General features: G+C 41.8%; 1 protein-coding gene across 6 annotated transcripts in view; it reads right to left on the bottom strand.

Moving 5' to 3' along the window:
- Positions 1-1,630: 1,630 nt before the first annotated feature.
- GGPS1 (geranylgeranyl diphosphate synthase 1) overlaps positions 1,631-17,326 on the bottom strand; it is a 62,987-nt gene continuing 47,291 nt past the window's right edge. For 5 of the 6 annotated variants that reach the window (XM_077813439.1, XM_077813440.1, XM_077813443.1 and 2 more), the window contains 2 exons: positions 13,680-13,750; positions 1,631-5,221 (listed from right to left, as the gene is read on the bottom strand). In XM_077813439.1, the coding sequence (XP_077669565.1) occupies positions 4,460-5,221; positions 13,680-13,750 (833 nt within the window). In that variant the 3' untranslated portion in view covers positions 1,631-4,459. The remainder of the gene's footprint in view (positions 5,222-13,679; positions 13,751-17,326) is intronic. The other variant, XM_077813444.1, reaches the window with a different exon arrangement.

Raw genomic sequence — 17,326 nt, 5'->3', positions numbered from 1 at the left:
CTCCATCAGGTTCAACCACAGAGCTTCCATGCCGTGAGGCGAAGCAATATGAGGTTCAGCTATTGAAAATGACAGTCACCTTGCATTAAAACATCTGGGAAGAGTGGAAGGGTGACCGGGTCTTCCACAGACATGTCTAGGAGAGATGTGTACTAGTGCTGACGAGGCCAGGCTGGTGCTATCAATATGACCTGAACTTCTCCTCTCCGGATCTCGAGGAGCACCTTGTGAACGAGCGGTATGGACAGAAAGGAGATGGCCTCCCCATGGAAGGAGGAACGTGTCCACTCTGGATCCTGCGCTGTGATTCTGGAAGGAGCAGAAATGCTGGCATTTCCTGTTGTGTCATGTGGCGAACGGGTCTATCTAGGGAAAGCCACACCTCTGGAAGTTTGAAAATGCGACATCTGGGCAAAGGGACCACCCGTGGACCTGAAATGACCTGCTTAGGTCGTCTGCCAGCTCATTTTGTACATACACATTTTGTACATACTTCAATCCTCCTGAGAGATCTTGATTAAATGTTCACAGAGGTACTCTAATCCTCAGCCAAAGGTGTAAGGGAGGAATGCATTATTTTGTCTTCCATGGAGGACACTTTCCCAGCCATTCAGCAACAACTTCAGCAGGCACCATTACAGTACACAAGCTAGTAGCATTTGACCCAGGTGGCTTTGGGACACCAGCAGCAGCTGTGCTGACTCTGCCTGTGTTACCTTCAGGAGTGCTATATCAGCTAAAATCACCATTGCCTGTGGGAAATGGTGCCAGTATTCAGTGCCATCTACTACTAGAATCATGCAACCCAGCAATTTCCTCATTTCCCAACTCCTGGTGGGCCATACTCAACCAGGCTCATGCTGTGACTGGCACAGTACATAGGCAATTCCAAGCAGACACAAGAATGTAGTCTTAAAACTTTAGGGGAGCAAAGGGAGCGAGTTCAGCATCTTAAGTTTGTTTCTATTGTCACTGCAGCCTCCAGGGTCTCTCCCTTTACTCCTCTAGGATGTTTGAGCCAATAAGGAGAAAGAAGAGGACTTGGGATGACCTGTTCAATGAGATCTGCATGCCCATGCTGATTGGACCATGAGCACAGGGCCTGGATGATGAATGCAGAGGACAGCCTGGAGAAGGAAAGAGTGGGCAGAAGAAAGGCCCAGGAGTCCCAGCAGGAAAATAAGGAAATGCACCAGGACATAATGGGGCTTCTCAGGCAGCGAACACAGATGCTGTAAACTCTGGTGGACTTGCAGGTCCAACAATCCTAGGCTTGCGTCCCTCTACAGCCCAATGAGAACTCAAATCAGGACCACCCTATTCTCCCCCTGCCCCCAACTTTTCACATGACAGCAGAGGTCACTGCACCACCCCTATCACTGCTCCCTGGGGGCCATTAAAGACAACCACAGCTTCATATGAACTGTGGCTTCCATATGGCAACGTGTGTATGTGTAAATGAAATAGAAATGAGTATCCTTTCCCTTTCATAAGTTCTGTTCTCTTAAGGTATTAAGTTTGGTTAATATTTTAATGTATTTGTTTTAAAATTGCCCATTTCTTGCACTGATTGTTACATAATACAATTTATTATTTGGAACATAATTCATCTTTATTAATTCAAGGCATGTGCTGCTGAGGGATCAGCAGTTCTGATCAATTAGCTGTTATTGCATAGCGTCACACAACTCATAGGATCATTTACAAACAAAATTAATAGGTGCACTGACATACAGCAATCACCACATGACTCCTACGAGGCCACCAAAAAACATGGCCAGGTAGAGAACACTACAAAAAGCTGGCTCATTGTTAAAATGGCCTTGCAAAGGCTCTGAGCCATATAGCTAAGTTGAGCTCTTCTAAGGACCCCTGTATCTAGCCCATCTGCCCTCCACCCTGGCAGAAACTTTTCCTCATCTCTTCACACATAGCATGCAGGACACAGCAAATAACTATAATCATTGGGATATTTTTCTCACCAAGGTCCCATCTTGCAAGTAAACAATGTTAGCAACCCTTCAAATAGCCAAAAGCACATTCAACTGTCATTCTGCACTTGCTGAGCCAATAGCTGAACTGTTCCTTGGTGCTGTTGAGGTGGCTGTTGTATGGCTCCATGAGCCAGGGGTAGGCTGGGTCACCAATGATCAATATTGGCATTTGAATGTTCCCAGTGCTAATCCACTGGTCAGAAGAGTGACTTCTTGTAGCTTTCTGAACAGCCCTGAGCATCATGCGCCTTCCCTGACCAGCCCACACTGATGTCAACCAACCAGTGATCGACCAATGTTTCCATAACCATAGAAAAGTAGCCCCCTCTCCTGATGTACAGTGGCAAAGTGCTCTGGTGCCAAAATAGGAATATGCATGCTATTACTCCACTGCAGTTTGGGAACCCCACTGCTGAAAATCCATCCATCATGTCCTGCGCACTGCCTAGAGTCTCCATCCTACAGAGCAGGAGGCAATTAAGGACCCCCATGATGGATTTCCTCACTCCAAATTGCTATCAGTCAGGAATCAATTTGGCATCACAAGTTTCACAGTGCAATTGCCACTCACTTTTCCACCATCAGTGCAGTTCTCATTTTGGTGTCCTTGCACTGGAGAGCTAGGGGGAGCTCAGGGCACAGATCCGGGAATGTGGTCTTGCACATCTGAAAGTTCTGCAGCCACTGCTCATGATCCCAAATCTTATGATCCCACAAGTTAGTGCTTGTATCTTGAGCCCAGAAACAGCACTCCGCCATCTGCAGCTGCTCCATGAATGCTAATAACTTTGAACTGGCTCTCACTATGTCCCATAGCAATCTGTCCTCCAAGGAATCGTCATGTTCCCCACTCATTTGGGTCTTCTTGTGGCTCTGCAAATATTCCACGATTGTGTACCCTCTGCTTGCAATGCTCATGAGAACAGAGCTGAGCCATGTAGGCTCCATGCTACTGTCAGATGGCAGACAGCAAGTCAACTGCAAACTGTGAAGTTGACCCCATGCTCCTAGTCACCCTTGCATGACTTAATTTAGCCCCCTCATTCATTGCCAAAACTTCCCAAAACACATTGCACTGGACAGTGGTATAGCTACATTACACTCTGTATTGATACAAGCCCCCTGGTGAGTATGTGCACCTCCGACACAAGGAGCCAAATATGCATATGCACAAGCAATGTACTAATTGTGGTGGGAGTATGCCGACGTAACATGAGTTGACATAAGTTTGTAGTGGAGACGTGACCCTAGAGCCACCCAGAAATTGAAATCAGAACTATGGGATTGTGTGCATACATATTTTCTCAATTACTTTTAAAGTTTAAGACATTAAATAACAAGGAGAATTTTTGGCAATATATCTGAAGCAGAGGTAACTAAAGACACTAGGTGACCATTTGCTGTGTTACTATTTGCAGTTAATCTGTGTTTTTTTTGAAAATGTCACCAATGAAGTGTTTTTTAAACTTGCATGCCAGCTTTAACATCTAATATAAGCCTTTGGCTATTGGTGCACGTTTGACATACCTTTAAGTCAGAAAATCATCTGATTTAATATAACCAAACTAGTCTGTTCTAATACTTAAGAATTGCTGGAGTATTTACTTCCTTTGTACTTGTGATGGAATCTCTTAACTAAGTTACCTAAAGGAGACTATCAAGGAATTGGGACTACAGTGGTATATCAGACCAGAGTGTTAGTTCCACTTGAATTGACAATGCCTGTGCCCTTGTTGGCCAAGCTACTGCTCTGAATGATTCATATTAAAATAACTCATTATTTCAAATCCATTTTGCAACACTGATTTGCCTATTATACCACCATTCCCCACATCTGGCTCTGTGGTGACACATCTAGATTAGTTTGTTGTACAGAAAAAGTCATTGACCTTTGTGGAGCCTTCCTTCTCCTTTCATTCCACTTTAATAAAACATATTTTTGTTAACTTTAAAAAGGACAATGAATATATTGCAAAAGGGTTACCTAAATCTCCATGTTTAAAAATACAAAAGCTCCTAAATAGGGCAAATTAATTTTAATATGAAAATTTAGTCAAACCCATCTCAAATTAAAACCTGCAATGTTCTTAGAGGACACAAACGCTACAGCTAAAATAAATACTACTGACTATGCCGTGGAGATTACAACTGAAAGATTCACATGAAAAACTAAAATTAACAATTTTACCTTTAACAGATCTATGCAAGTTTTATTTCTTTATGCAATATTTTGTAAGCAGTTGTAATTAGAGCTGCAGAGATAATTTGTGATGTATACAAATACCTTTCAATTACTACTTACATGATGTCTAATATAGCAGTTTCTATAATGTAGCAGTAATAAGTAATTTTAAATAAGCATCATTTCTACACTTTTCTTTACATGGATTTAGTAAGAAAGTCTAGTTAATACATGCTGGTTTTAAAGTTTCCCTCCCCAAAGAACAAGTCAAGTCAATTATTATTTAATTTTCATTTTCTTTGAACATTTTGCTTAAGTGTTCAACTAGTGCTACAAGTTCAGGGTTTCCCCCAAGTGACTCAATCTGTTTATATGCTTCAGATTCAAGCTTTTTCAGCGTTTGTCGAGTGTACTCAAAGGAACCTACATTCTCAAGGTAATGTACGCAGTATTTTTTGATGTCTACATTTTCTGTCCTTTGACGCAAAATATTCTGCACCTGAGTGCTTTCAGGTCTGGACCAAATAGCATGAATAGTTGGGAATGAGAACTTTCCCTCAGTTAAATCTTCACAAAAACTCTTGTTCTCACTATATTCTTTGGAGTGTAAATTAGCATAGTCGTCTCGTATTTGGAAGAAGAGCCCAAGTGTATTAAGGAGTGGTTTTAAGTCTCTTTTATAATGGGAAAAGAGCTGCATGAGGCCCACAGCTAATCCAAAGAGACCACCTGTCTTTTGTAGCACCATGGCTTTATACTCTGCTTCTGTAGGACAGGTGTATGTATCTCTCCAGTAAATATCCAAACCCTGGCCCTGATGGAGTTCCAGCAGCTGACGAGTGAACACTTTCACAGCATCTGGGTGATCAAGTGTTAAAACCTTCTGTAGGCCAAGGAAATACACATAATTAGCAGAATTTATTACAGACGGAATTCCATAGATGCTATGAGCCACTGGAAAGCCCCGTCGTAGCTTTGAGTTATCTTCAATGTCATCTATGAGTAAGCTGGCATTGTGCAACATCTCTGTCACTTCAATAATAACCTAATAATACAAGAAGAGAAAAGTCTTACATTGTAAAATAAGTTCTAAATTTGTGGAATATTTTGCATTTGCACAGCATTAACTAGTATTTTGCTTATTTTTAGTTGGTCCACCTCCTCCCTCTGTTGAGAGGGGCTCCCTAGAGCTCCGTTATTAAACTAATTTTCATGCAAAAGGGCTTCTTGAACATGAGTGACCAGAACTGTACACAGTATTCCAAATTAAATCTTACCAATGCCGCGTACAATGGCATCAATACTTTTCTCTACTAGAAATGCCTTCCTCAATACAACCTAGGATCGCATTTGCCTTGGTTTTTTGTTGTTGTTTTTTTTGCAGCCACATCACACTGGTAGCTCACTGTCATCATGAGATCGACCAACATATCCAGGTCTGTCCTCCTCTGTTTTCAACTGATGTGGGTCCAGACTGTAGCAGAAATTAGATCTTAAATTCATGACCTACATTTTTGTACTATTGAATTTCATCCCATTTCTGTCACTCCAGTCTTCAAGGTCATCCAGATTTTCCTGTATAACATTCTGATTCTCTTTCATACTGATGAGGCCTCCCAACTTTGTATCAGCAAGTTTCGTTAGTACACTCCTACCTTTTGTGCCAAGGTACTCCGAAAAATATTGAACTGGATTGGTCTTGGAACAAATCCCTGAGGAACTCCCACTAGTAACCTCCCTCCAAAACGATAATTCACCCCTCAGTACAACTCATTGCCATCTCCTCTTTAGGCAGGCAAGGGAGAAGTGTGGTTCCAACATGAGATGTTTGGAAGCAGATGAACAGTCAGTGGGAAAGCAAGTTTATAATGGCAGAAACTATAGAGAAAAGACACCAGCTAGCATTGAGACTGTATGAAATCAGAGTACATTAGATGGGGGCGTGGCCTGCAAGGTAAGATGGAACAACTATTTTATGAGAGAAGACTAAGCAGTTGGCTTGTTTAGTCTAGCAAAATGAAGGCCAAGAAGAGAGAAGAATTGCTCTCTATAAATAGATCAGGAGGTAAAAACCAGGGAAGATGAAGAGCTATTTAAGCTAAACAACAATAGTGCCACAAGGACAATTGGATATAAACTGACCATTAATAAATTTAGGCTGGAAATTATAAGGTTTTTAACCATCAGAATAGTTAAGTTTCTGGAATGGCTTCCCAATAGGACTGTGGGGGCAAACAACCTAATTAGTTTTAAGAAAGAGCTTGTCAAGCTCTATGAGTGAGACTGTATAACATGGATGTTTGGGGGGGGGGGGGGGGGCGGGCGCAGGGCTCAGCCATCCTGGGCTCCCCTTCCAGTTTGTGTCTCTTATGTTCCTAAATCTCATGCTTCAGGGCTTCAGCTGGTCACTTGCAGGGGTCAGGAAGGGATATTCTCTCCCTTGCCGAAATGCATTTTTTGGATCTCCTTCCTCTGAAGCATCAGATGGCTCCAGCTGGAGATAGGACACAGAGCAGGGTGGGCCAGTGGTCTGAGATAGTATTGAGAATTCTCTCAGGTTCATGCTCACATGCTCAGAATCTGATCACCATATGTGGGGTTGGGAAGGAATTGTCCCCCATATCAGACTGGCAGTGACCCTGGAGGGTTTTAGTCTCTACATCTTGGGCATAGGTAATCTGTGAGGATCAACTCGGTATCTTTCACTTAATTCCCTGCCATTGCATGGGGCTTAGGCATTAGTACATCTCAGTCTCTCCTATCCTCTTCCTATGAACATAGTAACAGTCTCCTGAGAGTTGTAACACTTTGGTCTAATTTCAGTTGTTGAGTTTAGATGTGTGGATGTCTGGATGGTGTTGGTGGCCTATAATATACAGGAACTCGGGCTATATGATCTGATTTCTTCTGGAGTTGAACTATGAACACCATGGAAGGTGTTTAAAAAAATAAGCAGCAGCAGCTTTCAACTGGATCCTCGCATAAATAAGGAGACAGTGGAATTGACAGGATTGGGTAGTGTGGAAGTGTTTCTTTGTACTAGAAAGAAAAAGAGAAGAACATAATTTTGCATATTCTGAAATCAGACAACTAGGACTTGGGGAAGCCCTAGAGGAGAGAAATGGCAATAGTCTAGAAGAGACTAATAGAAATGTTCATCCATCCTAACCGGTGGAGCTAGTGTAGTAGCATTCACAAGCAATGGGGCAAAGGTGGTGGGTGATAGGTTGACTTGGAGATGCAAGATGCAGCATTCATGAAAAAGGATGATATTTTCTGTCCAAACTTTAAGTAAGGGAACAGTTGTTTGACTGTGCCACTTTTGATCAGAAGTGATTCGGACATTTAGCTGATTGGTGAAGCAATTAAATGAATCCACAAGTGTATTTGGTCAAGACAGCCAGTGTGGTGCCAGTGAAGAACAAAAAGGTGTCAGAAGATGTAATTTGATTGTCAGTGGCTTAAAAGTGATAGCTAAGTTAGGGAAGAGGTAAACAGTCAGGAGATTGAAGACTGCAGTGCTCTGAGAAGTTAGCCTTGTAGGATCCCTTACTGGAGCCAAAAGAAAAATGCTTAATACAGGGGTTCTCAAACTGGGGGTCGGGACCCCTTAGAGGGTCATGAGGTTATTATGTAGGGGGGGTCGCGAGCTGTCAGCCTCCACCCCAAACCCCACTTTGCCTTCAGCATTTATAATGCTGTTAAATATATTAAAAGTGTTTTTCATGGGGGGGGGGTCCATTGCACTCAGAGGCTTGGTATGTGAAAGGGTCACCAGTACAAAAGTCTGAGAACCACTGGATTAATAGAAAGAGCTGAATGCTGCGGACTGCCCCATATTACAAGGCTTCATGCAGTTAGAGTCACAATGAATTACAGAGAGGTGGCAGCTGCTCCAAGCTAAGGCTGAAGCCAGCTTTCCATTCTAAGCAGGATTTTCAAATCTACCCCTTAAATTAAAAACAAACACAAAAAAACAAAAACCCAACTCCCTGATATTTCATGTACTGTATAATCCCACTATAGAATCTCTGGAAAGTTTGGTACACCCAAAAAAAATAAGAAAATCACTCAGAAGTTTGTGTTGTAGTTTTATTTCACTCATACATTGCTGTTCATTACGTTTTTGGGCTAGATCTCTCTGAAGTTTCTGTGAACCACATTCTACTAAGGAGTCTTAGCCTTCCCTAAATTTTAAGATGATATCTGCAGGTATTGTGACAACATTTCAGGATGTTCTCTCAATAATAAAAAAAGTCTATGTCTATGTGCCCAAAGAGTATACTACACATTTGAAAGTTATACATTTTAATGTACTTTTCAAAACATGGATCGCCCATGGGCAGATGCTCATGAAGGGTGGAGAAGAGTAGCTGACAGGGAACTAGATAGAGTGTATGTGGGTTTGGAGTGAATGAATGCGATGAAGCCACCTGGGCACAAGTAGTATTGGGAAACGGGAAAAGGAAGCCATATGGAAGAAAGGTTGGCTCAGAAGGAATGTGGCCTATTCCTGCATTGCTTCAACACTTCACTGGAATCCCTGCACTGCTTGAGGGGCCTACAGAAACAATCACTAAGTTAAACATTTAAAATCCAAGGATGTTGATAGGACTTTTAAATTGCTAACTTTGAATGGAAACAAATATTGTTTCAGCAAACAAGAATACTGCCATGCTTTATATTAACACAAGAAAATGGAAATCACAAAATAAAGATTACACTACAGAAACAGCACATCTGAAGGTAGGCAAATACATAAAGTTCAGGTCACCCAACCAAACTTCATTCTGTCCCTAAAATACCACCCTCAGAAAAACCAGAAACAGATTTCTTTATCCACACACTGCATAGGAACTAGGACTGTCTATTAATCGCAGTTAACTCACGTGATTAACTAAAAAAAAAAAGGCAATAAAAAAATTGTGATAAATCGCAGTTTTAGTCACACTGCTAAACAATAAAATACCAATAGAAATTTATTAAATATTTTGGATGTTTTTCCTAAATTTTCAAATATACTGACAGGACAGGTCACTGATTCGAGCGGTCTGGATTGCCTGGTAAACTGGGTACAAGCAAATAATATGCGTTTTAATACAGCTAAATGTAAATGTGTACATCTAAGAACAAAGGATGTAGGCTATACTTACATGATGGGGGCCTCTATCCTTGGAAGTAGTGACTTTGAAAAAGATTAGGGGTCATGGTAGATAATCAGCTGAATATATAAGCTCCTAGTGTGGTGCTGTGGCCAAAAAAGCTAAAGGGATGCTTGGATGCACAAACGGAACTTTTGATTATGAGTAGAGAAGTTATTTTACTTCTGTTTGGCACTGGTGCAACTACTGCTGCTATACTGTGTCCAGTTCTGGTGCCTACAATTCAAGTAGGATGTTGAGGAATTGGAGGGGGTTCAGGAACAGCCATGAGAATGATTAAAGGATTAAAAACTATGCCTGTGATAGACTCAAAGAGCTGAATCTAAGTAGCTTAACAAAGGGAAGGTTAAGGGGTGACATGATTAGTCTATAAGAATTGACATGGGGAATATTTAATAATGGACTCTTCAGTCTAGCAGAGAAACAAACACAACCCAATGGCTGGAAGTTGAAGCTAGACTAATTCAGACTGAAAATAAGGTGTACATTTTTTTACTGAGGGTAATTAGCCATTGGAACAATTTACTAAGGGTCATGGTGGATTCTCCATCACTGACCATTTTAAAATCAAGATTGGATGTTTTTTTCTAAAAGATCTGCTCTAGGAATTATTTTGAGGAAGTTCTGTTATACAGATGGTCAGATGAGATGATTGCAATGGTCCCTTCTCTCCTTGGAATCCATGACTTGTCTAGTACAGTGTATGTCTTTCCCACAGTGTCTGACCTGTCATATGGATGAATTTACCATTTCTGCAGAATAGCTCTGTGATACTGTCCATTTGTTTGAAATACGAGTCTGAATCATGATTCTCCCAGTTAGTAGTGCCACATACTATTACTCAGTCATTGAACAATTTCAATTTGAAGCTGGGACAAGAAGTTAAAAGCAGGTAAGGACTGCGGTTCTAAAATCTTAGAGACTTGCACAGTTTAGTGTGGGAAGAATTGTGGCTTTAGCATTAATAACAGTAGTGTTTTGGTGATGTGGTTTTGTTTTTTTACTCTTTTCTCCATTCCAAGCAATGGTATCATGTGGCTTGCAATGTTTACTCTTTTATTCTTCCTCCAGTGATGATTTATTTCAAGCCAAGGACAAAGGCCTTCGTCAGATGTTGTCTAGCCTCTTGATACAGGCTGCTGTTTTCTGCCAGTTTTCTTGCTCTGGCAGTTAGAGGGGCACCAGAAAGTTAAGCCCAACTGGTTTCTAATTGCTTGTCCTATGAAATACTATTTTCTCCTCCCAAGTTACCGAAATGTAGTCAAAGAAGAAACTTGTCATTACTCAGAGAGCAAAAGTCTCATGAGTTGCCATGACTGGGCAACAAAATGGCAGATGAAATTCAGTGTTGATAAATACAAAGTAGTGCACATTGGGGGGAAAAAATCCCATCTGTACATATAAAATGATGGGGTCTAAATTAGCTGTTACCCCTCAAGAAAGATTTTGGAGTAATTGTGGATAGTTGTCTGAAAACATCCATTCAGTGTGCAGCAGCAGTCAAAAAAGCAAACAGAATGTTGGGAATCATTAGGAAAGGGATAGATAATAAGACAGAAAATATCATAATGCTTCTATATAAATGCATGGTATGCCCACATCTTGAATACTGCATGCAAACCTGGTTGCCCCATCTCAAAAAAGATACATTGGAATTGGAAAAGGTACAGAAAAGGAGAACAAAAATGATTAGGTGTATAAGAACAGCTTCAATATGATGAGAGATTTATAAGATTGGGACTTTTCAGCTTGGGAAAGAGATGAATAAGGGGGGATATGATAGAGGTCTATAAAATCATGACTGGTGTGGAGAAAGTAAATAAGGAAATGTTATTTACTCCTTCTCACAACACAAGAACTAGGGGTCTTCGAATGAAATTAACAGGCAGCAGGTTTAAAACAAAAGGTAGTATTTCTTCACACAGTGCACAGTCAACCTGTGGAACTCATTGTCAGAGGATGTTGCGAAGGCCAAGACTCTAACAGGGCTCAAAAAAGAATTAGATAAGTTCATGGAGGATAGGTCCACCAGTGGCTATTAACCAGGATGGGTAGGGATGCAAAACCATGCTCTGAAGCGTCCCTAGACTCTTTGGCCCAGATGCTGGGAATGGGCGACAAGGGATGGATCACTTGATGATTACTTGTTCTGTTCATTCCCTCTTGGGCATCTGGCATTGGCCACTGTCGGAACACAGGATACTGTGCTAGATGGACCATTGGTCTGACCATTCTTAAGTTCTTATTCATGGTTTTCTCCATTGCCTTTCTAAGTGAAACATTACTCTTGTGCTACCAGCTTATCACATTTCTTATTTGATGAAGGAAATTGCATCATCATTGCTTTTGTGAAAGGCACGTGTACAAAAGACCTATGTATATCTCCCAAAAAAGAATATGAAGGGACTATGGCTGTCAAGTGATTAAAAAAATTAATCTCGCGATTAAACAGAATACCATTTATTTAAATATTCTTGGATGTTTTCCACATTTTCAAATATGTTTTCAGTTATAACACAGAATACAAAGTGTACAGTGCTCACTGTATATTATTTTTTATTACAAATATTTGCACAGTAAAAACGATAAAAGAAATACTATTTTTCAATTCACCTCATACAAGTACTGTAGTGCAATTTACAAATGTAGGTTTTTTTGGTTAGATAATTGCACTCAAAAACAAAACCCATGCAAAACTTTAGAGCCTAGAAGTCCACTCAGTCCTACTACTCATTCAGCCAATTGCTAAGACAAACAAGTTTGTTTACATTTACGGGAGATAATGCTACCCATTTCTTATTTACAATGTCACCTGAAAGCGAGAACAGGCTTTTGCAGGGCACTTTTGTAGCCAGCATTGCAAGGTACAGTATTTACGTGCCAGATATGCTAAACATTTGTATGCTCCTTCATGCTTCAGCCACCATCCAGAGGATGCTTCCATACTGATGCACATTAAAAAAAATGTGTTAATTAAACTTGTGACTGAACTCCTTTGGGGAGAATTATATGTCGCCTGCTTTGTTTTACCTGCATTCTGCCATATATTTTGTATTATGGCAGTCTCGGATGATGACCCAGCACATGTTCATTTAAGAACGCTTTCACTGCAAATTTGATAAAATGCAAAGAAGGTACCAATGTGAGATTTCTAAAGATAGCTACAGCACTCGACCCAAAGTTTAAGAATCTTAAGTGCCTTTCAAAATCTGAGAGGGACAAGGTGTGGAGCTTGCTTTCAGAAGTCTTAGAAGAACAACACTCTGATGAGGAAACTACAGAACGCGAACCACCAAAAAAAAAAAAAAAATCAACCTTCTGCCAGTGGCATCTGACTCAGATGATGAAAATGAACATGCTTCGGTCCGCACTGCGTTGGATTGTTATAAAGCAGAAACAGTCATCAGCATGGATGCATGTCCTCAGAATGGTGGTCAAAGCATGAATCTTTACCACATATGACACAAATATCTTGCGGCCCGGGCCACAACAGTGACATACGAATGCCTGTTCTCACTTTCAGGTGTCACTAAACAAGTAGTGGGCAGCGTTATCTCCTGTAAATGTAAACAAACTTGTTTGTTTGAACAACTGGCTGAACAAGAAGTAGGACTGTTTTATTTTTGAATACTAGTATTAGGTGAATTGAAAAATAAAATAAATAGTATTACAGTGCAAATATTTGTAATAAAAATATAAAGTGAGCACTGTACACTTTGTATTCTATGTTGTAATTGAAATCAGTATATTTGAAAATGTAGAAAACATCCAAAATATTTAAATAAATGGTACTGTATTATTGCTTAATGGTGCGATTAATTTTTTTAATCTCGACAGACCTAACAAGAACCTCAACATTGAGGTACAGAAGTATGGTCACTAATGAAATCAACGTAGGGACTGGCTGGATAAGACTGTCAGAAGTAAGAGTTGGAGAATTGATCTAGTCAGATATTTGGTGAGAAGCTTTTATACCTTAGATTTAGTTAATTTAGAAAAAATGCACTGCAGACTAGATTTCTGAAGAGAATGTTTGACTTGACAGACTCACATGGCGGGGGCACACAGCCAGACACCAAGGGGTTACTTTTTTGTGTGTAACATTTTGTGTAATGTTAATAAGCAGATGTTTTCCTTTTTATTAACATTAAATTCATAAGGCTGCAAGCCATAGCAAACTGCTTTCCAACAAGTCAAGCCACCTTCAGCAAAAAATAAATGGAAGTGTTTGGGATTCATCAGTATTCAATACTATCTAAACTAACGGTATCCATCATCTCTATCTCTTCTAGTTTTAAAAATACCTCCTTTTTTAAGCAATACAGAGAAAGAAACTGGTACCTGTATTTTATCTTCTGGAACATTCAGCCAGTGATTAAAGGCCTGTGACAGTTTGGTTCTCACTTGCTTACCTGTAAAAAAGGTTTAAATATTGAGGAAGGCAATTTCATGACATCGAATAGACAAAAAGTCAAATACCAGTACAATTCCATGCCTCTTGTTCTTATAGTGGTGGCTGGTAATTGTTAGAAATATTGGTTCAATAACAACGTTGATCAGTAACAATGTCCCCAATGAGTTTTAACTTAAGAGGGCAGATTATAATAGCCTAAGTACTGCAGGAAATAGGAAGAGGAGGACTGCTTCCATAACGTATAGAACAAACAGCATCTTGCTTAGTTATATCAGTGGCCTCACGTTAAACTCTCATGGTGCTATCTAGAAACAATGCTACACTACATATTGCTATCAGTTACAGTAAGTTATACTTAGACATTGCTGTAATTAAACTGGTAAAATGGTTTATAGTTGATCATGGTGGATGAAGGCCAGACTGCAAGTCTGTAGCTTATATAAATCTGACAGCAACTGACAAATATTATAAACCTAAATTTAATCAACATTAAGGACTTCTTTGGGTATGTAACAAGTTATAAAACAAGGTTTCAGAGTCAGACCAATCATTTAACTATCAAAACACCTTATCTGCTAGTGCAGTGGTTCTCAAAGCCAGTCCGCCGCTTGTTCAGGGAAAGCCCCTGGAGCGCCAGTTTGTTTACCTGCTGTGTCTGCAGGTTTAGCCGATCGCGGCTCCCACCGGCTGCGGTTCATCGCTGCAGGGAGCCGCGATCGGCCAAACCTGAGGACATGGCAGGTAAACAAACTGGTCCGGCGCGCCAGGGGCTTTCCCTGAACAAGCGGCGGACCGGCTTGGAGAACCACTGTGCTAGTGCACTGATCTCATGTTTTATTTATTGATCATCCCCTTCATTTGCAGCTGGTCCTCCCACAATATACCAGGTCTTATTTTTTCCCCCGGCTAACTGCCATCATAGCAGCCTGTATTCCAGCCAGGACAACAAAAGTGGAGTTTGACTTATTTCCGTTTCTGCATCGCACTGGAAATCCGCTAACTAGTTTGTTGGCACCAGAAAGGTGAGCAACAAGGCAGCAGAAATAGTCTGACAGAGCCAATACCAAAGAGATCCTTAATACACATTTTGAACAGAAGGGAAAATATTTTCAAAAGTTTATAAAACTATTTGTAGGCACTGATCCCGTGTTCTGGAAATCTCTCCCAAAAAACACTAAGCCCTGGTCTACACTAGGAGTTAAGGTTGACTTTAGCAGCGTTAAATCAATTTAACCCTGCACCCGTCCACACGACGAAGCCCTTTTTTCCCCGACTTAAAGGGCTCTTAAAATGTATTTCTTTACTCCACTCCTGACAAGGGGATTAGCGTGGAAATCGGCCTTGCTGGGTCGAATTTGGGGTACTGTGGACACAATTAGATGGTATTGGCCACCGGGAGCTATCCCAGAGTGCTCCATTGTGACCGCTCTGGACAGCACTCTCAACTCAGATGCACTGGCCAGGTAGAGAGGAAAAGGCCCACGAACTTTTGAATTTCATTTCCTGTTTGGCCAGCATGGCAAGCTGCAGGTGAGTGCAGAGCTCATCAGCAGAGGTGACCATGCAGAGCTCATCAGCAGAGGAATCCCAGAATTGCAAAAGAGCTCCAGCATGGACCGAACGGGAGGTACGGGATCTGATCGCTGTATGGGGAGAGGAATCCGTGCTAGCAGAGCCACATTCCAGTTTTCGAAATGCCAAACATTTGTCAAAATCTCCCAGGGCATGAAGGACAGAGGCCATAACAGGTACCCAAACACTGCCACGTGAAACTTAAGGAGCTGAGGCAAGCCTACTAGAAAACTAGAGAGGCAAACGGCCGCTCCGAGTCAGAGTCCCAAACATTCTGCTTCTATGATGAGCTGCATGCCATTTTAGGGGGTTCAGCCACCACTACCCCAACCGTGTTGTTTGACTCCTTCAATGGAGATGGAGGCAACACGGAAGCAGGTTTTGGGGACAAGGAAGATTATGATGATGAGGTTGTAGATAGCTCACAGCAAGGAAGCGGAGAAACCGGTTTTCCCACCAGTCAGGAACTGTTTCTCACCCTGGACCTGGAGCCAGTACCCCCCGAACCCACCCAAGGCTGCCTCCCGGACCCACCAGGTGGAGAAGGGACTTCTGGTGAGTACCTTTTTAAATAGTATACATGGTTTAAAAGCAAGCGGGTTTAATGATTAATTTGCCCTGGCATTCACGATCAGTACAGCTACTGGAAAAGTCTGTTAATGTGTCTGGGGATGGAGCAGAAATCCTCCAGGGACATCTCTGTAAAGCTCTCCTAGATGTACTCCCAAAGCCTTTGCAAAAGGTTTCTTGGGAGGGTAGCCTTATTCCATCCACCATGGTAGGACACTTTACCATGCCAGGCCAGTAACACATAGTCGGGAATCACTGCAGAACAAAGCATTGCAGTGTATGTTTGCTGCCGTTCAAACAACATCCGTTCTTTATCTCCCTGTGTTATCCTCAGAAGAGTAGTATCATTCATGGTCACCTGGTTGAAATAGGGTGCTTTTCTTAAGCCGACATTCAGAGATGCCCGTTCCTGCTGGGCTGTTTGCCTGTGGCTGAACAGAAATGTTCCCCATTGTTAGCCATAGGGAGGGGTGAGGAGTTAGCCACATGGTGGGGGGCGGCAAAATGTGACCTTGTAACAAAAGCACGTGCCATATATTTAATGTTAACAGCAAGGTTTACTGTGGAAGAGTGTACCCATTGTTCTATAAAATGTGTTTTAAATACCACTGTCCCTTTTCTTTTCTTCCACCAGCTGCATGTATTTCAAGGATCACAAGATCTTCTCCTTCCCAGAGGCTAGCGAAGATTAGAAGGTGAAAAAACCGCATTTGCGATGAAATGTTCTCTGACCTCATGCTGTCCTCCCACACTGACAGAGCACAGACTAATGCGTGGAGGCAGACAATGTCAGAGTGCAGGAAAGCACAAAATTACCAGAAGAGGTGGCGGGCTGAAGAGAGGGCTGAAGCTGATAGGTGGTGGCAGTGTGATGAGAGGAGGCAGGATTCAATGCTGAGGCTGCTGGAGGATCAAACTAATACGCTCCAGCGTATGGTTGAGCTGCAGGAAAGGCAGCAGAAGCACAGGCCACTGCTACAGCTCCTGTGTAACCAACCACCCTCCTCCCCAAGTTCCATAGCCTCCTCACCCAGACACCCAAGAACGGGGTGGCGGGGGTGGGGTGGCCTCCTCTGGCCACCCAGTTACTCTCCCCAGAGGATTGTCCAAGCAACAGAAGGCTGGCATTCAATAAGTTCTAAAGTGCTGTGTGGCCTTGTTCTTCCCTCCTCCACCACCCCTCCCGGGTTACCTTGGCAGTTATCCCCCTATTTGTGTGATGAATTAATAAAGAATGCATGAATGTGAAGCAACGACTATTGCCTCTGCAAGCGGTGATCGAAGGGATGAGGGGAGGGTGGTTAGTTTACAGGGAAGTAGAGTGAACCGGGGGGGGGGGGGGAGGGGAGGTTCAATCAATGAGAAACAAACAGAACTTTCACACAGTAGCCAGGCCAGTCATGAAACTGGTTTTCAAAGCTTCTCTGGAGGT

The sequence above is a fragment of the Eretmochelys imbricata genome, chromosome 3, assembly GCF_965152235.1.
Source record: "Eretmochelys imbricata isolate rEreImb1 chromosome 3, rEreImb1.hap1, whole genome shotgun sequence".
Lineage (NCBI taxonomy): Eukaryota > Metazoa > Chordata > Testudines > Cheloniidae > Eretmochelys > Eretmochelys imbricata.
Note: the sequence above shows the minus strand (reverse complement) of the source record. Positions and strands in the feature narration are given on the sequence as shown.